This window comes from Oncorhynchus gorbuscha, linkage group LG24 (assembly GCF_021184085.1).
Source record: "Oncorhynchus gorbuscha isolate QuinsamMale2020 ecotype Even-year linkage group LG24, OgorEven_v1.0, whole genome shotgun sequence".
Classification (NCBI taxonomy): Eukaryota; Metazoa; Chordata; class Actinopteri; order Salmoniformes; family Salmonidae; genus Oncorhynchus; species Oncorhynchus gorbuscha.
In genome coordinates, this window is record NC_060196.1 from 54,119,455 (window position 1) to 54,144,172 (window position 24,718).

General features: G+C 44.5%; 2 protein-coding genes across 2 annotated transcripts in view; both read left to right on the plus strand.

The window, feature by feature from the left end:
* The window catches only part of LOC124012063 (sodium- and chloride-dependent GABA transporter 1-like), a 19,693-nt gene extending 3,439 nt beyond the window's left edge, over positions 1-16,254 (plus strand). The window contains exons 8-13 of the mRNA XM_046325439.1: positions 11,588-11,700; positions 12,509-12,649; positions 12,805-12,901; positions 13,205-13,305; positions 15,653-15,823; positions 15,940-16,254. Of these exons, the coding sequence (XP_046181395.1) occupies positions 11,588-11,700; positions 12,509-12,649; positions 12,805-12,901; positions 13,205-13,305; positions 15,653-15,823; positions 15,940-16,092 (776 nt within the window). The 3' untranslated portion in view covers positions 16,093-16,254. The remainder of the gene's footprint in view (positions 1-11,587; positions 11,701-12,508; positions 12,650-12,804; positions 12,902-13,204; positions 13,306-15,652; positions 15,824-15,939) is intronic.
* A 7,077-nt stretch (positions 16,255-23,331) lies between these two features.
* Positions 23,332-24,465, plus strand: LOC124012271 (G-protein coupled receptor 20). The gene has a single exon (XM_046325738.1). The coding sequence runs from the start codon at positions 23,332-23,334 to the stop codon at positions 24,463-24,465; it is 1,134 nt and encodes a 377-aa protein (XP_046181694.1).
* The last annotated feature ends 253 nt before the right edge of the window (positions 24,466-24,718 follow it).

The following is a 24,718-nucleotide window of genomic DNA, read 5'->3' on the forward strand; positions in this document are numbered from 1 at the left end:
AGAGAAAGAAAGAGAGAATTAGAGAGAGCATATGTGGGGTGGCCAGTCCTCTTCTGGCTGTGCCGGGTGGAGATTATAACAGAACGTGGCCAAGATGTTCAAATGTTCATAAATGACCAGCATGGTTGAATAATAGTAAGGCAGAACAGTTGAAACTGGAGCAGGAGCATGGCCAGGTGGACTGGGGACAGCAAGGAGTCCTCATGTCAGGTAGTCCTGGGACATGGTCCTAGGGCCCAGGCCAGTTGAAACTGGAGCAGCAGCATGGCCAGGTGGACTGGGGACAGCAAGGAGTCATCATGTCAGGTAGTCCTGGGGCATGGTCCTAGGGCTCAGGTCCTCCGAGAGAGAGAAAGAAAGAGAGAAGGAGAGAATTAGAGAACGCACACTTAGATTCACACAGGACACCTGAATAGGACAGGAGAAGTACTCCAGATAAACAAACTGACCCTAGCCTACCGACACATAAACTACTGCAGCATAAATACTGGAGGCTGAGACAGGAGGGGTCAGGAGACACTGTGGCCCCATCCGAGGACACCCCCGGACAGGGCCAAACAGGAAGGATATAACCCCACCCACTTTGCCAAAGCACAGCCCCCACACCACTAGAGGAAATCTTCAACCACCAACTTACCATCCTGAGACAAGGCCGAGTATAGCCCACAAAGATCTCCGACACGGTACAACCCAAGGGGGGGGACTGACAGGCTGACCACAACAGTGAATCAACCCACCCAGGTTCCCCCCAGGGACGGCACGAGAGAGCCCCAGCAAGCCAGTGACTCAGCCCCCGTAACAGGGTTAGAGGCAGAGAATCCCAGTGGAAAGAGGGGAACCGGCCAGGCAGAGACAGCAATGGCGGTTCGTTGCTCCAGAGCCTTTCCGTTCACCTTCCCACTCCTGGGCCAGACTACACTCAATCATATGACCCACTGAAGAGATGAGTCTTCAGTAAAGACTTAAAGGTTGTTGTACTGTTCAGGAGGACTTAGCTCTGGTCCAGGGTGTTACTGACTGTTGGAGGTAATGTTCAGGAGGACGTAGCTCTGGTCCAGGGCGTTACTGGCTGTTGAAGGTACTGTTCAGGAGGACTTAGCTCTGGTCCAGGGCGTTACTGGCTGTTGGAGGTACTGTTCAGGAAGACTTAGCTCTGGTCCAGGGCGTTACTGGCTGTTGAAGGTACTGTTCAGGAGGACTTAGCTCTGGTCCAGGGTGTTACTGACTGTTGGAGGTACTGTTCAGGAGGACTTAGCTCTGGTCCAGGGTGTTACTGACTGTTGGAGGTAATGTTCAGGAGGACGTAGCTCTGGTCCAGGGCGTTACTGGCTGTTGGAGGTACTGTTCAAGAGGAATTAGCTCTGGTTCAGGGCGTTACTGGCTGTTGGAGGTACTGTTCAGGAGGACTTAGCTCTGGTTCAGGGCGTTACTTACTGTTGGAGGTACTGTTCAGGAGGACTTAGCTCTGGTCCAGGGCGTTACTGACTGTTGGAGGTACTGTTCAGGAGGACTTAGCTCTGGTCCAGGGCGTTACTGGCTGTTGGATGTACTGTTCAGGAAGACTTAGCTCTGGTCCAGGGCGTTACTGGCTGTTGAAGGTACTGTTCAGGAGGACTTAGCTCTGGTCCAGGGTGTTACTGACTGTTGGAGGTACTGTTCAGGAGGACTTAGCTCTGGTCCAGGGCGTTACTGACTGTTGGAGGTAATGTTCAGGAGGACGTAGCTCTGGTCCAGGGCGTTACTGGCTGTTGGAGGTACTGTTCAAGAGGAATTAGCTCTGGTTCAGGGCGTTACTGGCTGTTGGAGGTACTGTTCAGGAGGACTTAGCTCTGGTTCAGGGCGTTACTTACTGTTGGAGGTACTGTTCAGGAGGACTTAGCTCTAGTCCAGGGCGTTACTGACTGTTGGAGGTACTGTTCAGGAGGACTTAGCTCTGGTCCAGGGTGTTACTGGCTGTTGGAGGTACTGTTCAGGAAGACTTAGCTCTGGTCCAGGGCGTTACTGACTGTTGGAGGTACTGTTCAGGAGGACTTAGCTCTGGTCCAGGGCGTTACTGACTGTTGGAGGTACTGTTCAGGAGGACTTAGCTCTGGTCCAGGGCGTTACTGACTGTTGGAGGTACTGTTCAGGAAGACTTAGCTATGGTCCAGGGCGTTACTGGCTGTTGGAGGTACTGTTCAGGAAGACTTAGCTCTGGTCCAGGGCGTTACTGACTGTTGGAGGTACTGTTCAGGAAGACTTAGCTCTGGTCCAGGGCGTTACTGACTGTTGGAGGTACTGTTCAGGAGGACTTAGCTCTGGTCCAGGGCGTTACTGACTGTTGGAGGTACTGTTCAGGAGTGTGTGTGTGTGTGTGTGTGTGTGTGTGTGTGTGTGTGTGTGTGTGTGTGTGTGTGTGTGTGTGTGTGTGTGTGTGTGTGTGTGTGTGTGTGTGTGTGTGTGTGTGTGTGTGTGTGTGTGTGTGTTGGAGAGTCAGTGTGTGTGAGTGTCCTGTGAGTGTGCATAGAGACAGTGCAAGCATGAAAATAAAACCAGAGGGTCAACTCAGATAGTCTGTGTAGTTCTTTTGTTAGATATTTATTTAGCAGTGTTATGGCTCATTTTACGGACCTTCCTTTCACACCGCTTGATATACAAACCTGGATGGCAGGGAGCTGTGGCGGTCTGCACCACCCTCTGTAGCGCCATGCGATCGAGAGCGGTGAGGATGCCATACCAAGCAGTGATTCAGCCAGTCAAGGTGCTCTCAATGGTGCAGCTGTAGAAATGTTTGAGGATTTGAGAGCCCATGCCAAACCTTTTCAACGTCCTGAGGGGTAAGAGGTGCTATCGCACCCTTTTCAACCTCCTGAGGGGTAAGAGGTGCTGTCGCACCCTTTTCAACCTCCTGAGGGGTAAGAGGTGCTGTCGCACCCTTTTCAACCTCCTGAGGGGTAAGAGGTGCTGTCGCACCCTTTTCAACCTCCTGAGGGGTAAGAGGTGCTGTCGCACCCTTTTTACGACTGTCCACCTGTGTGTGGACCATGTTAAATCCTTAGTAAATCTCTAGGGCTCTCGACCCGCTCCACTGCAGCCTCGTCTATGTGGATGGGGGCGTGCCCCCCCCCCATGTCTGGTAGTCCATGATCAGCTCCTTGGTCTTACTGAGGTTGAAGGAGAGGTTGTTATCCTGGCACCACACTGCCAGGTCACTGATCTCCACCTTGTAGGCTGTCTCATTGTTGGTGATCAGGCCTACCACCAGCGTGTCGTCAGCAAACTTGATGATGGTGTTGGAGTCGTGCATGGCCACGCAGTCGTGGGTGAACAGGGATTACAGGTGGGGGCTGAGGTGATGTTGCCTACCCTCACACACCTGGGGTCGGCCTGTCAGGAAATCTAGGATCCAGTTGAAGAGGGGGGTGTTTAGTCCCAGGGCCCTAAACTTGGTGACGAGCTTGGAGGGGACAATAGTGTTGAACGCTGTAATCAATGAACAGTATTCTCACATAGGTATTCCTCTTATCTAGGTGGGTGAGGGCAGTGTGGAGTGCAATTGAGTTTGCATCGTCTATGTATCTGTTGGGGTGGTATGCAAATTGGAGTGGGTCTAGGATGTGGGTCTAGGGTGTGTCCTTTCAAAGCACTTCATGATTACAGATGTGACTGCTACAGGGCGGTAGTCATTGTGGAATGAAGCCTTACATGCTGACCACACCGCTTGTGTTGCGTGCCCAAGAGTTACAAAATAAATGTACACATACTTGTTATTCAAATGTTGCACCCACACTACTTGTGCACGCCAACGACCAACTGCGTTGCCAATCGCAAAAATAGAAGTCAGTTCTATTTGTGATGCTGAACGCTATGCAAGTCCTGTCTCTCCCATCTCCTCATTGGTTTATAGAAGCAGATACCCACATGCCATTTCTCATTGGTTATACCCACATTGGTGATTGAAAGACGAACTGAGTTCATCGGTCGTCGTGGTAATACTATGAAAGTTAGATGCTAATCACCATATAAAGTCCAGAGAAGAAAAAGCCTGGAAGGAGGAGAGACGACTAGAAACGATTCGGTTGACCATTTTATGTGTGTGATTAATTGTCAGATTAGAGGACCTTGTGCATTTCAGGTAAAATAACAAGTCAACGTTTATATCACAGGACAAATTATCTAGCAACAGCAAGCAAGCTAGCTAAATTGCCGTAAATGTTTAATGCTTTTCGACCTATCCCCAAATTAATATAATTGGTTCAGAGTTTGTTTTGATATTTCAACCTGCGTGTCGTGATCATGTTTGGTGTGGGGGGACAAAATCAATTTGGCCACGATGGCGCACGCGCGTGTCTGGTTTGGGTACGGTGTTAGAGTTCTTAGGAACAGGAATAATGGTGGTCAGTTAAAGACGTGAGGATTACAGACTGGGACAAGGAGAGGTTGAAAATGACAGTGAATATGCCTGGTATACTGGAATACCATCTGCCCCCACGGCCTTGCGAGTGTTTACCTGAGTAAAGACCTTACTCACGTCGGCCTCAGAGACAGAGATCACCCAGTCCTCTGGGTTGGTGAGGGCCCTCACACCCGGCACAGTGTTGTTATTGTCGAAGCGTGCATAAAATGCATTGACTTCATCTGGTAGAGAGGCATCGTTGGCAAGAACATGGCTGGGTCTTCCTTTGTAATCCGTAATGGACTGTAGCCCCTGCCACATGTGGTGGGAGTCGGAGCCTGTGTAGTATGATTCCCCCTTATTCCTATATTGTCCTTTTGCTTGTTTTGTTGAAGAATGCTCAGCATCAGCAATCTTCCCATGACACCCTTGACCAGAGCTAAACCGGGGTTATGTACAGATTGTGAAAACTGAATGTAGTTGCTAAAGAGAACCTGTCCCACTTTAAATGAACAACAAATTATACTGAATTATCACAAAGTATTCCTTGATGTAATCCAAAATAAATAGTATCTAGAAATGTGGTGTGTTGCTAGTCTGCTTGCTAGTCTGAAGTAAATGTGGTGTGTTGCTAGTCTGCTTGCTAGTCTGAAGTAAATGTGGTGTGTTGCTAGTCTGCTTGCTAGTCTGAAGTAAATGTGGTGTGTTGCTAGTCTGCTTGCTAGTCTGAAGTAAATGTGGGGTGTTGCTAGTCTGCTTGCTAGTCTGAAGTAAATGTGGTGTGTTGCTAGTCTGCTTGCTAGTCTGAAGTAAATGTGGTGTGTTGCTAGTCTGCTTGCTAGTCTGAAGTAAATGTGGTGTGTTGCTAGTCTGCTTACTAGTCTGAAGTAAATGTGATGTGCTTGCTAGTCTGCAGTAAATGTGGTGTGCTTGTTAGTCTGAAGTAAATGTGGAGTGCTTGCTAGTCTGCTTGCTCGTCTGAAGTAAATGTGATGTGCTTGCTAGTCTGCTTGCTCGTCTGAAGTAAATGTGATGTGCTTGCTAGTCTGCTTGCTCGTCCGAAGTAAATGTGATGTGCTTGCTAGTCTGCTTGTTAGTCTGAAGTAAATGTGGTGTGCTTGCTAGTCTGCTTGTTAGTCTGAAGTAAATGTGGTGTGCTTGCTAGTCTGCTTGTTAGTCTGAAGTAAATGTGGTGTGCTTGCTAGTCTGCTTGTTAGTCTGAAGTAAATGTGGTGTGCTTGCTAGTCTGCTTGTTAGTCTGAAGTAAATGTGGTGTGCTTGCTAGTCTGCTTGTTAGTCTGAAGTAAATGTGGTGTGCCTGCTAGTCTGCTTGTTAGTCTGAAGTAAATGTGGTGTGCCTGCTAGTCTGCTTGTTAGTCTGAAGTAAATGTGGTGTGCCTGCTAGTCTGCTTGTTAGTCTGAAGTAAATGTGGTGTGCTTGCTAGTCTGCTTGTTAGTCTGAAGTAAATGTGATGTGCTTGCTAGTCTGCTTGTTAGTCTGAAGTAAATGTGGTGTGCCTGCTAGTCTTGAATTAAATATGGGGTGGTTGGTAGTCTTGAAGTATTTCTGGTTTTGAAATAGTAACAGTAGTGGTAGAGACAGCAGTAGTAATGGTAGTAATAGGGTTTTCCCCATTCCAGTTTATGGCCATTGAAATGCATTGGGATTTATGCAAATATGTTTGGAGTGTGCAAAAGTATGTGGTATTACATGTGTTTTTCAGGCACCAGTGTCAGCCAGCACGTTTTAAAGTTGTTTTGGTGTTGGTAGCTTTGACGGTTCAACAGCTTTGGACAAAAAGTATAAATTGTATAAAAAGCTGTATACAAGAAACCTATTCCAGGCCGGTCTGCACATTTTAAAGTTTGAATGGCGTTTCGAGCTTCAACGGTAGGAAGACTAATTACGACTGGAATCTTTCCCATTCAAGTCTAAGGCCATTGAAATTCATTGGAATTGATGAAAATATGGTTGTAGGGTGAAAAGTATTTAGTAGTATCCAGGCGTTGCAACCAGTTCAGGGAACAGAACAGAAAACCAGAAAATAACAACATTTTTCAATGACCAGAATCAGAAGCGGGAACACAGCTGATCTATACTGTTCTGGAAACAGAACTGTTATCTTAAAAGCGTGAGAACCGGTTAAAACTTTCATTTGCTCTCTGAGAATGTTTTTGCTGTTGTACATCAGAGCCATCCCTCTGTCCATCAGAAACTTCTTCCAGTGTCTTCATGCCAGCTGAAAATCTTTGACAGAACTTTATTTTGCTGGTCGGAACAGTTGAACGGAACAAACACATAACAGTTCTATTCATAATAAAACAATTGGAAAATAAATTCTTTTTTTAAAAGCAAACTGCAGACGTTCAGCCTGGACGTATCAAAGTTGTTTTGGTGTTTGTAGCTTTTATAGGTTTGGCCCTACAGGTGGCAGCAGAAGGCAAATGATAATAATAATAGGAATGAACAGGTTCTAAAGTACATCTAATAAACAGTCAAATCAAATCACATTTTAATTGTCACATGCGCCAAATACAACAAGTGTAGACTTTACGGGGAAATGCTTACTTACGAGTCCTTTCCTAACAATGCAGTTAAAAAGGAAGAAAATTAACAAATAGATACAAATTAAATAATTACACGATAAAATAACATAAACAAGACGATATACAAGGAGTACTAGAAACGGCTGATTTTTAATGGAATATATACATAGGTGTACAGAGGCCCATTATCAGCAATCATCACTCCTGTGTTCCAATGGCACGTTGTGATAGCTAATCCAAGTTTATCATTTTAAAAGGCTAATTGATCATTAGAAAACCCTTTTGCAATTATGTTAAATGTTTCGTGCTGATTAAAGAAGCAATAAAATTGGACTTCTTTAGACTAGTTGAGTATCTGGAGCACTAGCATTTGTGGGTTCGATTACAGGCTCAAAATGGCCAGAAACAAAGACCTTTCTTCTGAAACTCATCAGTCTATTCTTGATCTGAGAAATGAAGGCTATTACATGCAAGAAATTGCCAAGAAATGGAATAGGACAAGTACATTAGAGTGTCTAGTTGGAGAAACAGACACCTCACAAGTCCTCAACTGGCAGCTTCATTAAATAGTACCCGCAAAACACCAGTCTCAATGTCAACAACGAAGAGGCAAATCCGGGATGCTGGACTTCTAGGCAGAGTTCCTCTGTCCAGTGTCTGTGTTCTTTTGACCATCTTAATGTTTTCTTTTTATTGGCTAGTCTGAGATATGGCTTTTTCTTTGCAACTCTGTCTAGAAGACCAGCAACCTGGAGTTGCCTCTTCACTGTGCTTTTCTTTCAAAAACAAGGTCATTTCTAAGTGACCCCAAACTTTTGAACGGTAGTGTACATGTAGGTAGAGTTATTGAAGTGACTATGCATAGATGATAACCTCTTGCTCCTACCTGACACGCAGGCGTCCCATCTAGACATCTGGAAATTCAAATGTGATACGCTAAATGTTAATAGTACTAGTTAAAACTCAAACGTTCATTAAAATACACATGCAGGGTATTGAATTAAAGCTACACTTGTTGTGAATCCAGGCAACAAGTCAGATTTTTAAAATGCTTTTCGGCGAAAGCATGAGAAGCTATTATCTGATAGCATGTAACACCTCAAAAGACCCGCAGGGGACGTAAACAAAATAATTAGCATAGTCGTCGCTACACAAACCGCACAAATAAAATATAAAACATTCATTACCTTTGACCATCTTCTTTGTTGGCACTCCTAGATGTCCCATAATCACTATTGGGTCTTTTTTTCGATTAAATCGGTCCATATATAGCCTAGATATCGATCTATGAAGACTGTGTGATAAACTGAAAAAAATAGCGTCTTATAACGTAACGTCATTTTTTTTTTATTAAAAAAGTCGACGATAAACTTTCACAAAACACTTCGAAATACTTTTGTAATGCAACTTTAGGTATTAGTACACGTTAATAAGCGATCAAATTGATCACGAGGCGATGTATATTCTTTAGCTGTCTGTCTGGAAATAATGTCCGGGTAAATCTCAACCAAAATATCCGGTCGGAGACCTGAACAAATGGCTTGTCTCTTCTTCGTTTGACCAAGAAACAAAGCCTAGGCAAATTACAGCACTGTTGACATCGTGTGGAAGCTGTAGGTATTGCAACCTCAGCCCCATTTAATGTGGTTCGCCTTTATCAATGGGTTGAAGTGGCGGATGGATATATATTTCCATTTTCAGTGACCAGATTTTCCTGCACTTTTCGATGAAACACACATTCTGTTATAGTCACAGCCGTGATTTAACCAGTTTTATAAACGTCTGAGTGTTTTCTATCCACACATACTAATCATATGCATATACTATATTCCTGGCATGAGCAGCAGGGCGCTGAAATGTTACGCGATTTTTAACAGAATGTTAGAAAAAGTAGGGGGTAGGAGTAACAGGATAACAGAGAGTAGCAGCGATGTAAAATAGTGTGAGGGGGAGGCAGTGCAAATAGTCTGGGTAGCCATTTGATTAGATGTTCAGGAGTCTACTGGCTTGGGGGTAGAAGCTGTTTAGAAGCCTCTTGGACCTAGAGTTGGTGCTCCGGTACCGCTTGCTGTGAGGTATCAGAGAGGACAGTTTATGACTAGGGTGGCTGGAATCTTTTTAGGGCCTTCCTCTAACACCGCCTGGTATAGAGGCCCTGGATGGCAGGAGGCTTGGCCCCAGTGATGTACTGGGCCGTACACACTACCCTCCACAGTGCCTTGAGGTCGGAGGCCGAGCAGTTGCCATACTAGACAGTGATGCAACCCGTCAGGATGCTCTCAAAGGTGCAGCTGTAGAACCTTTTGAGGATCTGACGACCCATGCCAAATCTTTTCAGTCTCCTGAGGGGGAATAGGTTTTATCATGCCCTCTTTATGACTGTCTTGGTGTGCTTAGATCATGTTATGTGGTTGGTGATGTGGACAGCAAGGAACTTGAAGCTCTCAACCTGCTCCACTGCAGCCCCGTCGATGAAAATGGGGGCATGCTCAGGCCTCCTTTTCCCGTAGTCCACAATCATCTCCTTTGTCTTCATCATGTTGAGGGAGAGGTTGTTGTCCTGGCACCACACAGCCAGGTCTCTGACCTCCTCCCTATAGGCTGTCTTGTCATTGTCGGTGATCAGGCCTACCACTGTTGTGTAATCTGTGAACTTTAATGATCGTGTTGGAGTCGTGCCTGGCCGTGCAGTCATGAGTAAACAGGGAGTACAGGAGGGGGCTGAACACACACCCCTGAGGCGCCCCTGTGTTGAGGATCAGCATGGCGGATGTGTTGTTACTTACCCTTACCACCTGGGGGCGGCCCGTCAGGAAGTCCAGGATCCAGTTGCAGAGGGAGGTGTATAGTCCCAAGATCCTTAGCTTATTGATGAGTTTTGAGGGCACTATGGTGTTGAAAGCTGAGCTGTAGTCAATTAATAGCATTCTCACGTAGGTGTTCCTTTTGTCCTGGTGGGAAAGGGCAGTGTGGATCTGTGGATCTGTTAGGGCGGTAATCAAATTGGAGTGGGTGTAGGGTTTCTGGGGTAATGGTGTTGATGTGATCCATGACCACGCTTTCAAAGTACTTCATGGCTACAGACGTGAGTGCTACGGGTCAGTAGTCATTTAGGTAGGTTACCTTAGTGTTCTTGGGCACAGCACAGGGTCTGCTTAAAACATGTTGGTATTATTGGAAATGTCAGTGAAGGCATTTGCCAGTGGGTCAGCGCATGCTCGGAGTACACGTCCTGGTAATCCATCTTGCCCTCCGGCCTTGTGAATGTTGACCTGTTGAAAGGTCTTACTCACATCGGCTGCGGAGAGAGTGATCACACAGTCGTCCAGAACAGCTGGTGCTCTCATGCATGTTTTAGTGTTATTTGCCTCGAAGTGAGCATAGACGTAGTTTAGCTCATCTGGTAGGCTTGTGTCACTGGCCAGCTCTTGGCGGTGCTTCCCTTTATAGTGTGTAATGGTTTGCAGGCCCTGCCATATCCGACGAGCGTCAGAGCAGGTATAGTATGATTCGATCTTAGTCCTGTATTGACACTTTGCCTGTTTGATGGTTCATCAGAGGGCATAGGGGGATTTCTTTTAATCTTCCAGAGAGTCCCGCTCCTTGAAAGTGGCAGCTCTAGCGTTTAGCTCGATGCGGATGTTGCCTGTAATCCATGGCTTCTGGTTGGGGTACGTACGTACGGTCACTGTGGGGACGACGTCGTCGATGCACTTATTGATGAAGCCAATGACTGATGTGGTGTACTCCTCAATGCCATAGGAAGAAACCCAGACATATTCCAGTCTGTGCTAGCAAAACAGTCCTGTAGCTTAGCATCTGCTTCATCTGACCACTTTTTTATTGACCGAGTCACTGGTGCGTCCTGCTTTATTTGTGCTTGTCAGCAGGAATCAGGAGGATAGAATTATCGTCAGAATAGTAAAATGGAGGGTGGGGGGAGATTTGCACATGTCTCTGTGTGTGGAGTAAAGCTAGTCTATAGTTTTGCACATTTAACATGCTGATAGAGATTTGTAAAACAGATTTAAGTTTCCCTGCATTAAAGTCCCTGGCCACTAGGAGCGCCGCCTCTGGATGAGCGTTTCCTGTTTGCTTATGGCAGAATACAGCTCATTGAGTGGGGTCTTAGTGCCAGCATCGGTATGTGTGGTATGTAGACAGCTACGAAATATACAAATTGCAAACTCTAAGTAAATTGTGTGGTCTACAGCTTATCATGAGATACTCTACCTCAGGCGAACAAAACCTCAAGACTTTAGACCAGCTATTATTTTAAAAAATACATTGTCCGCCACCCCTTGTCAGAAGGCGCTGTTCTATCCTGCCGATGCAGCGTATAACTAGCCAGCTGTATGTTGATATTGTCGTCGCTCAGCCACAACTCCGTGAAGCATAAGATGTTACAGTTTTTAATGTCCCGTTGGTAGTTTAATCTTCCTCGTAGGTCGTCCATTTTATTTTTGTGTGTGTGTGTGTGTGTGTGAATGTGTGAATGTGTGAGTGTGTGAATGTGTGTGTGTGTGTGTGTGTGTGTGTGTGTGTGTGTGTGTGTGTGTGTGTGTGTGTGTGTGTGTGTGTGTGTGTGTGTGTGTGTGTGTGTGTGTGTGTGTGTGTGTGTGTGTGTGTGTGTGTGTGTGTGTGTGTGTGTGTGTGTTTATCCAGGACCTGGTTTGGCATTTGTGGTTTACCCAGAGATCTTCAGCACCATGCCTGTCTCTCAGCTCTGGGCCTTCCTCTTCTTCCTTATGCTGATGTGTCTCGGCCTGGATAGTCAGGTTTAGTAGCACAGAAACACACTGAGCACACACACCCACACACGTACACTTACACACGTACACACACACACACACACACACACACACACACACACACACACACACACACACACACACACACACACACACACACACACACACACACACACACACACACACACACACACACACACACACACACAGTATAGTTTACTGTTTGTCTTGTCTTTATAGTTTAATGTATGTTTTGTCTGTATAGTTTAATGTGTGTTTTGTCTTTATAGATTGTGTTTTGTCTGTATAGTTTGTGTGTTTTGTCTGTATAGTTTAATGTGTGTTTTGTCTGTATAGTTTGAGTGTTTTTTTCTGTATAGTTTGTGTTTTGTCTGTATAGTTTAATGTGTGTTTTGTCTTTATAGAATGTGTGTTATGTCTGTATAGTTTGAGTGTTATGTCTGTATAGTTTGTGTGTTTTGTCTGTATAGTTTAATATGTGCTTTGTGTTTATAGAATGTGTGTTTTGTCTGTATAATTTCTGTGTTTTATCTGTATAGTTTGTGTGTTTTGTCTGTACCGTTTAATGTTTGTTTTGTCTGTATAGTTTGTGTTTTGTCTGTATAGTTTTTGTGTTTTGACTTTATATTTTTTTGTGTGTTTTGTCTGTATAGTTTGTGTTTTGTCTATATAGTTTGTGTGTTTTGTCTTTGTATTTTTTAATGTGTGTTTTGTCTGTATAGTTTGTGTATTTTGTCTGTATAGTTTGTGTGTTTTGTCTGTATAGTTTACTGTGTTTTGTCTGTATCGTTGAATGTGTGTTTTGTCTTCATAGTTTGCCCTTGTGGAGGTCATGGGGACTTTCGTTATGGACAGCTTTGGCCCAAAGCTTCTCCTCATGCTGAACTATAAAGAGCTGGTGACCCTATTACTCTGCTTCTTGACCTTCCTGTTTGGCCTTCCCTGCATTACTCAGGTGTGTGAGTGTGTTTGTATTTCTGTTTTAAGTGTGTGTGTATGTGTGTATGTGTGTGCATGCGTGTGTGTGTCTGGTTTCAAGAGGTGTAACCTTGGTGCCATTATCCTTTTCAAACAAATAACCTATGTGCCCTTGGGTCTTGGTCTTTACAGGGCGGAGTCTACATCTTCCAGCTGTTAGACTATTCTGTTGGCATAACACTGATGTTCACTTCCTTATTTGAAGTCGTTGCTCTAAGCTGGATATTTGGTAAGTGCCCCAATGAGAGCTTATATGGTGCTCTTTTCCACAATGAATGTATATGTTTGCTTCATCTGACCCTGAATAATAATGACCTGAAGTATGTATGACATTATTAATTTATTTTTCTCTCCAAAACAAGGCCTCTTGCTTCCAAAGAAGATTTGTGAAGTATTTTCTGAACATGTCCCCAATGGAGACGTCATGTGACCTTTCTTTTCAAAGATTGATTTCATATACAACAAGTAATGACCTTTGCAGATATCATTCTGATCATTGCTTAAATGCTTTACACTTCCTGCTGATTTGTAGGAGTATGGCGGCTCTCCATCATGGTGAAAAGGATTCTGGGAAAGCCTCCAAACATCTTCTTTAAGGCCTGCTGGTTGGTGGTCTCTCCACTGTTGATCGTGGTGAGTCTATTTGAAGATCCTCATTCATGCACTAACCCAGTGCAGTGGGTGACATGGCCCTTATCCCAGTGAGGTCGTTCAAGTTTGATGTTGAAATCTGACATCTGTCCATGTCCTGAAGACGTCGGGAAATGCCATGAAAACCGAACATTAGGGACAACAGTGAGCGCTAATACCATCAAGTAGGCTTGGGTTGTGGAAGGGGGTGGCAGGTGGTCGTAATCCCATGACTCTGGACCAGAAGGTTATGTGTTCGATCTCATTTGTGGACACTGGTTTAATGTTATTTTGTTTTAACTCTATCTCAAACCTTAACACTTACCTTAACCATTCAGAATGAGTGCCTAAACTTAACCCTTAACTTTGAAGTTTGACATATGGAAAACATGGATAAACGCTCTCTTTTCTGAGACTGTGAGAGCTTGTTGATTATCCAGAGCAGCTGGTTGAGAGAATGCCAAGAGTGTGCAAAGCTGTCATCAAGGCAAAGTGTGGCTACCTTGAAGAATCTCAAATATAAAATATCATTTTGATTTAACACTTTTTTGGTTACTACATGATTCCATATGTTAGTTCATAGTTTTGATGTCTTCACTATTATTCTAGAATAGAGAAAAGAAAAAGCTCCAAAACTATTGACCGCTAGTGTATATTTACAAAAAATGTTTATATTGGAGTATATATTTATTTTACTAGACAAGTCAGTTAACCTCCAGCGACGAGCAATCCCGTATCCGGGAATGTAATCATAGCCTCAAGCGCATTACCATAATGCAACGTTTCCTATTCATGAAAATCGCAAATGAAATTAAATAAATATATTCAAACACAAGCTTAGCCTTTTGTTAACAACACTGTCATCTCAGATTTTCAAAATATGCGTTACAGCCAACGCTAGACAAGCATTTGTGTAAGTTTAGTATGGCATAATGCTATGCTAGGCTGTGCTGGCAGCAGGCAACATTTTCACAAAAATAAGAAAAGCAACCAAATTAAATAATTTACCTTTGAAGAACTTCAGATGCTTTCACTCAGGAGACTCCCAGTTGGATAGCAAATGTTCATTTTTTTCAAAAAGATTATTTGTGTAGGAGAAATCGCTCCGTTTTTCATCACTTTTGGCTAAAAAAAAAAAACGAAAATTCATTCACTACTACGCCAAACTTTTTTCCAAATTAACTCCATAATATCGATAGAAACATGGCAAACGTTGTTTAGAATCATCCTCAAGGTGTTTTTCACATATCTATTCGATGATAAATCCTTCATGGCAGTTGGGTTTCTCCTCCGTAGCAAACAGAAAAGTACTGCAGCTGGAGATTACGCAATAATTGCAACGGAGGACACCAAGCGACCACCTGGTAAATGTAGTCTCTTAGGGTCAATTTTCCAATGATATGCCTACAAATACGTCACAATGCTGCAGACACCTTGGGGGAAACGTGGAAAAGGTAAGCTGACTCCTAGCTCCTCCACAGCCATATAAGGAGTCATTGCCATGAGGCGGTTTCAAAAAATGCGGCACTTCCTGATTGTATTTTTTATCTGGGTTTTTTCTGTAACATCAGTTCTGTGGCACTTATAGACAATATCTTTGCAGTTTTGGAAACATCAGAGTGTTTTCTTTCCAAAGCTGTCAATTATATGCATAGTCGAGCTTCTTTTCGTGACAAAATATCTTGTTTAAAACGGGAATGTTTTTCATCCAAAAATTAAAAGAGCGCCCCCTATATCGAAGAAGTTAATTAAGAACAAACTGCCTTGTTCAGGGCCAGAACAACAGATTTTTACCTTGTCAGTTTAGGGATTTGATCTAACAACCTTTCAGCTACTAGTTCAATGCTCTAACCACTAGGCTACCTGCCGATTAGAAATGATGCAGACAATTACATTGATAGATTGCATAATATATCTGCAATATTAAAGCTGATCTACCCTCTAAATAAATACATACAAATCACGCTGCATTGTATTGCGAGTTTAAATGTGTTTCCCAGTTATGTATTTTGCACAGGTACGTCTCTTACCTTTTATAGTGGACTTTTCTTTGGGATTAAGATATTTGTTTAACAAAAAACGTATGTATTCAACCTTAGCTATTTTTCACCTAGCCAGAAGATCCTTGCTAACAGCTGCACCAGGGTCGAACAGGCTGTCTAGATTAAGACACCGTGGGTCCGGCGCCAAATATGGCTAGGAAAACGTACCTCAATCCAGGGATGAAAAACCAAATCCGTGGTGTCTTAATCTACACAGGAAGCCTGTTCAACCCTACTGCAGCTGTAAGGCTATGATTTTTTTTTACCTGAGAAGGTAAACTCTTTTCCCAACCAATTTCTACCTGCAGGCCATATTGGTCACTGCCATGGTCCAGCACAAACCACTTCTTTACGAGAAGACATATCTCTACCCAGCATGGGCTGAAGGTGTTGCATGGATCATCATCTTTCTGTCCGTTGGCTGGATCCCTCTTGGAGCCATGCATGAGCTTCTTGGAAGGAAAGGCACTTGCTTAGCGGTAAGGTTTGTATGTAAATGCATATTAATCCATTATATGGATAGATGAATGGATGAATGGATGGATGGATGTGTCGATGGGCAGATATATGAATGTATTACTCTCTCTTGGTGTAGAGGCTGAAGGCGTCGGTGACTCCCAGGATCACCCTGGAAGAGGTCTGTAATGTGCCTGTCAATGAAGACCAACACCAGGACCATGTTAAGTCTCTGTACAGCCTCTCTGAGGTCAGTCCTCTACGTGAAGAGAAAGAGCGTGGGGACATGTAGGCTCCTGTGTGACCCATCTGCTAGAGCACGGGGTTTTCAATGACATGGTCATGGCTCCGATTCCAGCTGGGGCATTCTGTCTATATGCTCACAATGCCCATTGAATATACATCTGAAAAGCACAACACTTAAATAAAGGAATGTGACTCTGTCAATATTTTATTTTGGTGCTGTTTTCTTTTGACACTTTCGGTACGACACTGGAAGGTACAAAGGTGCTGTAGTCCAGACTACAGCCGCCTGAAAGGGCACGTTAAGGCTTACTTCAGGATCTGCTATGTACATCCTAATATACCCGGTTTCCAAGACACTTTGGGTAAAGAGAGCTGAAATATGCCTGCCGTTCTGTGCTTTGTCACTGTGACAAGTGTTTAGGCTTGTTTTTAGCCCATGGACCCTGACAGGATAGTGCCGGTCCATCGCAAAGCTCTCAAAGTACAGTAATACTGCTAGAGGTGTTGTTACAATAGCTTTTAATGAGACAATGGTGCACACATTGTCTACACTATATAGACCTCTGTTTATTTGAAATAGATGGTATTTATTTTTATCTTTATTCATCTTGACGTATAGACTGGCTTAGATGGTGGTCTACTTCCTGAGTGCTCAGCACCAGGTGGTGTTTCTACCATGCTGGTCATTTCTTTTTTACGAGTTGCATTTTCACACAAAATTAAAATAAAACATTCTGTCAGAATTTTGCCCTTAAAAGGGTACTTCCTTGATTCTACTGTTATTAATTCAACTAATTGTCTCGCAAAACTAACAATCACCTCATAAAAATCCACTATTAGGTAGAAATGAAGGCACGGGGAGAGAGTGAGTCCATGAATGCAGGGTCGGCAGCACTCGGAGGCCAGGTGCCAGTGCAGTGTGAGAGGGAGGTTTATGAAGACATAAACAGAGCAGGACAATAGACCACCCTGGAGCCAGCCTCAAACAAACTTCATGTGCCCCCGTGTCAAGTCAGTGTGGTGGAACATGCTAATCTCCTGTTTTAAAAACACTGGCCCCATGATGGACCGTTGTGGAAATAACATATAAGCTGATGAGAGTGGGGGGGGGGACAGAGAGAGAAATTGAAGGGGTTGCTGATGATCTGGTACTTCTGTCCCCAACCAAGGAGGGCCTACAGCAGCATCTAGCTCTTCTGCACAGATTCTGTCAAACCTAGGCCCTGACAGTAAATCTCAGTAATACAAAAATAATTGTTTTCCAAGAAAGGTCCAGTTGCCAGGACTACAAATACAAATTCCATCTAGACACCGTTGCCCTAGACCACACAAACAACTGTACATACCTCGTCCTAAACATGAACACCACAGGTAACTTCCACAAAGCTGTGAACAATCTGAGAGACAAGGCAAGAAGGGCCTTATACACCATAAAAAGGAATATCATTCAACATCCCCAAAAATATTTTAATCAATTATAGAACGCATTGCCTTTTTATGGTTGTGAGGTCTGGGGTCCACTCACAAATCAATAATTAATCAAATGGGACAAACACCAAATTGAAACTATGCATACAGAATTCTGAAAAAAAATATCCTCAGTGTACAATGTAAAACACCAAATAATGCACAGGAAGTGATTCCCAAACCTTCCATAACAAAGCCATCACCTACAGAGAGATGAACTTGGAGAAGAGTCCCCTAAGCAAGCTGGTCCTGGGGCTCAAACACACCCCACAGAGCCCCAGGACAGCAACACAATTAGACCCAACCAAATCATGAGAAAACAAAAAGATAATTACTTGACACATTAGAAAGAATTTACTAACAAACTGAGAAAACTGGAATGCTATTTGGCCCTAAACAGAGAGTACACAGTTGCAGAATACCTGACCACTGTGACTGACCCAAAATTAAGGAAAGCTTTGACTATGTACACTCAGTGAGCATAGCCCTGCTATTGAGAAAGGCCGCCGTAGGCAGACTGGCTATGTGCACACTGCCCACAAAATGAGTTGGAAACTGAGCTGCACTTCCTAAACTCCTATCAACTATATGACCAAATTAGAGACACATATTTCCCCCGATTACACAGACCCACAAATAATTTGAAAACAAATCCAATTTTGATAAACTCCCATATCTACTGGGTGAAATACCACAGTGTGCCATCACAGCAGCAACATTTGTGACATACACCCAGTGGAGTAGTTCAGTAAAGGAAAATATCTAGACACTTTATGTTGGTCCTCAGAGAGACCTACCTGTATGTTGGTGTATTTTCCAAAACGAGATACAAGAAAGCTTACATCTTATTCTATTCAGAAATCAACGAGTACTGACAGTATAATGATTCATCAACAACTGGGATTTCACCTCAACTCTTCAGAGAGGTATTTGTTAAACTGAATGACCAGGGCCATTTTGATGTAATTGAACTGAATCTGTCAGTGTAGAGGTGTGATGATTGGTCAAGTCCCAGGTTTAAACCAGCCATGTACTGCACTATACACCATGTCCGCTGTACTTAACCTGGATGCCATCAGTGTGCTGTATATCCATCTGCCTGGTTGGTTAATGTACAGTGAGGTTGAAATCTGTACTCGTCACTCTGGAGCACCAAGGCATTCTGCCAAAATACTAAAATAATACCATTCCCTTAGTCCACTTGATAAATTAGAAAACAGAACCGTTTACAGAACAAGCGGAGCAAATTAAGAGCAATATATTTTTTGGAACCAGACCAAGACTAGTGCTCGCCTTAATGGTAACAACTTCAGTATCCTAACGGAAACCTTCTATCTATTTCTGTGTTATAAGAGGAAAGTAGGCTATAGACTGGAAACATCTAAACTCCATCCAGTCTACATCTACACTCTCCTCAGTCTACATCGGCACTCCATCCTGTCTACAGCAGCACTCCATCCAGTCTATATCTACACTCTCCTCAGTCTACATCATCACTCCATCCTGTCTACATCAGCACTCCATCCAGTCTACATTTACACATCAGTCTGCATCATCACTCCATCCTGTCTACAGCAGCACTCCATCCAGTCTATATCTACACTCTCCTCAGTCTACATCATCACTCCATCCTGTCTACATCAGCACTCCATCCTGTCTACATTTACACATCAGTCTACATCATCACTTCATCCTGTCTACATCATCACTCCATCCTGTCTACAGCAGCACTCCATCCTGTCCACATCATCACTCCATCCTGTCTACATCATCACTCCATCCTGTCTACATCATCACTCCATCCAGTCTACATCCTCACTCCATCCAGTCTACATTTACACATCAGTCTGCATCATCACTCCATCCTGTCTACATCATCACTCCATCCTGTCTACAGCAGCACTCCATCCAGTCTATATCTACACTCTCCTCAGTCTACATCATCACTCCATCCTGTCTACATCATCACTCCACCCTGTCTACATCATCACTCCATCCTGTCTACATCATCACACCATCCAGTCTACATCATCACTCCATCCTGTCTACATCAGCACTCCATCCAGTCTATATCAGCACTCCATCCTGTCTACATCATCACTCCATCCTGTCTACATCATCACTCCATCCTGTCTACATCATCACTCCATCCTATCTACATCATCACTCCATCCAGTCTACATCACTCCATCCTGTCTACATCAGCACTCCATCCAGTCTATATCAGCACTCCATCCTGTCTACATCATCACTCCATCCTGTCTACATCATCACTCCATCCAGTCTACATCACTCCATCCTGTCTACATCAGCACTCCATCCTGTCTACATCATCACACCATCCAGTCTACATCAGCACTCCATCCTGTCTACATCAGCACTCCATCCAGTCTATATCAGCACTCCATCCTGTCTACATCATCACTCCATCCTGTCTACATCATCACTCCATCCTGTCTACATCATCACTCCATCCTGTCTACATCATCACTCCATCCAGTCTACATCATCACTCCATCCTGTCTACATCAGCACTTTTGTGAAACCGTCATCACTCCAGACAGTCTCACAATATCAGCTCAATCCCATTTAATATTATTTAGCATTTTTATAGCGAACAAACGACTACTCTCATAGTATCTTCCCCTATACAGCCATGCAATCCACCACCCTCTATATGTTCTCGTTTGCTAACACTTGCTATCCTTGTGTCTAGGCTTGGTATGTGAACTGTTGAGCAAGATTATGTGCTTAGACTCCTGTCATGACATAGACAGGCCCTCGTTGAGTCAGAAACCCCAGCAAAGACAGCTAGCCACTGTGAGCTAAACAATGCTTTTCCACTTGCAATTTTTCATGAAGTACCTTCCTCTTCACACACCATGATGGCATCTCTTGAGGCCCATTTGAAATGCTCAAAATATCTTTGTTGTTACCTTTAGTTCCAGGCACTAATATCCACTTATCCATGTATTTATTTCATGGCCTATACTAATGTCTGCTTCATTTACTGTATTCAATCGTTTTAATTACACAAACACTTTTGTCCAGGAGCAGCAGAGCCCCTAATCCTTGGGGCCGTGGCGTCACAGCTGAAGGAAACTTGGGAAGGTTCTTCCTCCTTTAGTGTCCTAACCCAGGGGGAAATGGGATTAGTACTGCCAGGGGACTTCACTGCAGTGATGGAGTAGAGTGGAAAGGGAGAGAGGCCCAAGGCAGGAATACACTGACTGAGAGTCTGAGAGACTGGACACTGAGAGACTGCCTAGTGAAATCTTTTGAGAAACATACTGGGAGATATGAAGATGCACCTTGAACGATTTAAAGGATGTAGAGAGACTTTCAGAGATTGATTGATTCTGAGAGAGAGAGAGAGAGAGAGAGAGAGAGAGAGAGAGAGAGAGAGAGAGAGAGAGAGAGAGAGAGAGAGAGAGAGAGAGAGAGAGAGAGAGAGAGACATTGAGACAGGACAATCTCAAACTCAAGGATAATCTAAGCCTCTAAAGGACATGGTATGTTACAGGGAATGGACATAAAATGATTTTCTATCCTAAATAATTTTGACATGGTGTGCTGTGGTGTGAAAGACTCCCTCTCAGCTCAACAATGGAGTGAGAAGATACATTAGATATCTCCTATAATAAGACCTCTCAGCACCCAGGACATACTTTAGAAAGTGTCCAAGGCGACAGAGGCTACACGGGTCTCCGGACTCTGATTGGCTAAATTAACTGGCTATAGCGAAGATCAACATCCACCCACTCTTGACAGGTTATCACGTGATTCTATCCTTGAAACAGGTAAGTTTGGAGGAGTTTTCTGTTGGCTGAAGTTGATGATGTTATTTTGATACACTTTGAATGTGACTCATGAATACATTGTGGAGATGTAGTGATATAGGTGCATCTGAATGTAAATAAATATTCTCAGAATGGAGAATGCTCTGAACAAATTATGCCTTAGCAAGAGAGAGAGAGAGAGAGAGAGAGACAGACTAGCATAATGAGATAACTCTCTCACAACAGATTGGCTACCTGTACTTTACATTTTTAGAAAGGCTTAGTCCACTGAATACTAGTTCATTCATTATCGTACTGAACTCTTACTCCCCAGGCCACACAGAGGTGCACTGCGTCTTAACAAGTGGTTAAGTTGTTAAGAACAAGTTGTTCTTTTGGGCGATGGTTTGTGCGACACAAGGTTTTAGGTAAGGATTGAATACATTTTGTGAACTGCCATTAAAGTACGACGCTCTCTCTGAGCTCCGTATTCGTCACTGACAGCTATCTGGAAGTTCTATCTGGAAGTTCTATCTGGAAGTTCTGTCTGGAAGTTCTATCTGGAAGCTCTATCTGGAAGTTCTATCTGGAAGTTCTATCTGGAAGTTCTATCTGGAAGTTCTATCTGGAAGCTCTATCTGGAAGTTCTATCTGGAAGCTCTATCTGGAAGTTCTATCTGGAAGTTCTATCTGGAAGCTCTATCTGGAAGTTCTATCTGGAAGTTCCGTCCACTTTATCTGGAAGTTCCGTCCTAACTCTTATATAAGAGTGTACTTATGAAAGGTTTAAGTGTATCGTGCTTCCAGGTTTATGGAAAACGAATGTAGGCATTAGGACAGAATATCTCAATGAAGTGTTACTAATAATATACGTGGGAGTGTGAGAGCAGACTATTAGGATTTGTGTTAAAGCCAATGGAAACTACGGAGCACTTGCACTGACTCAAGTGTCTGATATATTGGTATATTCATGTAACTAAAATAAGTATCATGTTGTAGAACATAGTGATATGTTTGTTAATGCAGTTACACGTCACACGTCACACCTCGCCACATCACACCTCACCGTTTTCACACAGCACAGCAGTGTCTCAAATACAGTATCAGCTAACATGAACACCACGGGACGTCTGATCAGGGTATTGAAGAGGTCAGAACTAGCTATGGCCCAGAACGTCTGATCAGGGTACTGAAGAGGTCAGAACTAGCTATGGCCCAGGACATCTCATCAAGGTACTGAAGAGGTCAGAACTAGCTATGGCCCAGGACGTATAATCAGGGTACTGAAGAGGTCAGAACTAGCTATGGCCCAGAACGTCTGATCAGGGTACTGAAGAGGTCAGAACTTGCTATGGCCCAGGACGTCTGATCAGGGTACTGAAGAGATCAGAACTAGCTATGGCCCAGGATGTCTGATCAGGGTACTGAAGAGATTCTCTATCCTAAAAAAATGTATTAACTGCACACAATCTCTCATAAAAAAAAATACTTACAAAAACCCCAGTATTATTACATACTGTATAACATGGGACTAGGGTTGACCGCTTTTCATTCAGACGCTACATGAGTTAATTTAGTGTGTTTATCTACAGTGTGTGATGAGGGACACACAGTACCCTCACTCTGCATCACCACCATGTATGCTGACTCGCTAGGCCTAATCCCCTGTTCCTGCCCAGATTTACAAAGTCTACACAGCCCGTTCATGTATGGCCAAGATAAAGAAACGTGTGATGCTCTCACATTCTTCCAGTGTGTATCTAAGGGAGGAAATAGCTCTGGTCATTTCCTCCCAGGACCTTATTTTCACTATGAAAGCAGATATTTAACTGTGCAGAAATATCCCTGTTGAGCATACCATGGAGGGTACAGTCAAATTGTTGTGGTCTAAGGGCATGTTTCTGTTCTAGTGATTACAGTTCTAAAGAGCATATTACTTGTACTCACTGAGAAACTCAATGTTGTTCGTATTATACTGTCACATGATGACAATACTGTATTACTGTTTTTCAGAAGCAGTCCATCACTGCCTCGCAGCAATGGAGATTCTCATGTCCTTGGTGGTCAATGCAACACCTGAAGACATAAACAGTACTTCCAACCCCCAGTGGGGGGCGCCCTACCTGAAGAAACTAGCCCACCTGGACGAGGGCCTGTACCAGGAGTTCTACGGCCTGTGGGTGACACTGATGGTGGTCAACACCCTGATGTTCGTGGTGGGTGTGGTCCTTAACAGCCTGGCCCTCTACATCTTCTGCCTGCCCTCCCAGATTTCCTCTGCCCCTGTGGTCTATACCATCAACCTGGCGGTGGCTGACCTGTTGGTGGCGCTCTCGCTCCCTGCCCGTATTGCCCTCTACCACAGCGGTGGAGGGTGTCTGGCCTGCTCCTACGTTCACACGTTCAGCTACTTCGTCAACATGTACTGCAGCATCCTCTTCCTCACCAGTATCTGCGTGGACCGCTATATAGCCGTGGTGTGGGCCGGGGCCGGGCGCCGCTGGAGGAGCCCTGGGGTCGCTAAGGGAGTCAGTGTGGGGATCTGGCTACTCGCCGTGGTGGTCACCTACTCCTTCCAGACCACGGAGCTGGAGATCAAGGCCACGTCATGCTGCCGACTCACCGCCCTCTTTGCTCTGTCCTTCCTGGAGTTCCTGCTCCCCCTGGTGGTCATAGTGACATTCACACTCAGGGTGGCATGCGCCCTGACCGACCCCAGGCTGATGCCTCAGAGCCAGGGCCGGAGGGCCAGAGCAGTCAGGCTCCTGGTGGCTGTCTTGGTTGTCTTCTCCATCTGCTTCATGCCCTTCCACGTGCGCCAGGCGTTGGTGTATTTCCGGATGGGGGGTGACAGAGCACAGCAGGTGTTGGCGTACCATGCCACTGTGACCCTCAGCAGCCTCAACAGCTGCCTGGACCCAGTGGTCTATTGCTTGGTGACAGACAGCTTCCGCTCGGCCATGCGCCGGGCCTGCAGGAAGAGGCTAGGGGCAGGGACAGGGGCGGAGGTGGAGGTGGAGGTAGAGGCGGAGGCAGAGAGGACCAGTGGAGGGGATGTTGCCAGTGGACTAAGGAGTTCAAAAGGATCAGGGACAGCCATGGCTATCGCTCACAGTGTGGCCACACTGACTCTCACCCCCTGCACCCTGCAACAGAGGGAGATGTCTGCGTAGCCAGAGGAGAAGAGTGAGAGAGGGGGATGTCTGCATGGAGAGAGGAGAAGAGTGACAGAGGGAGATGTCTGCATAGAGAGAGGAGAAGAGTGAGAGAGGGGGATGTCTGCATGGAGAGAGGAGAAGAGTGACAGAGGGAGATGTCTGCATAGAGAGAGGAGAAGAGTGACAGGAGTCTGAGAGAGGCGGATGTCTGCATGGAGAGAGGAGACGAGTGACAGAGAGAGATGTCTGCATGGAGAGAGGAGAAGAG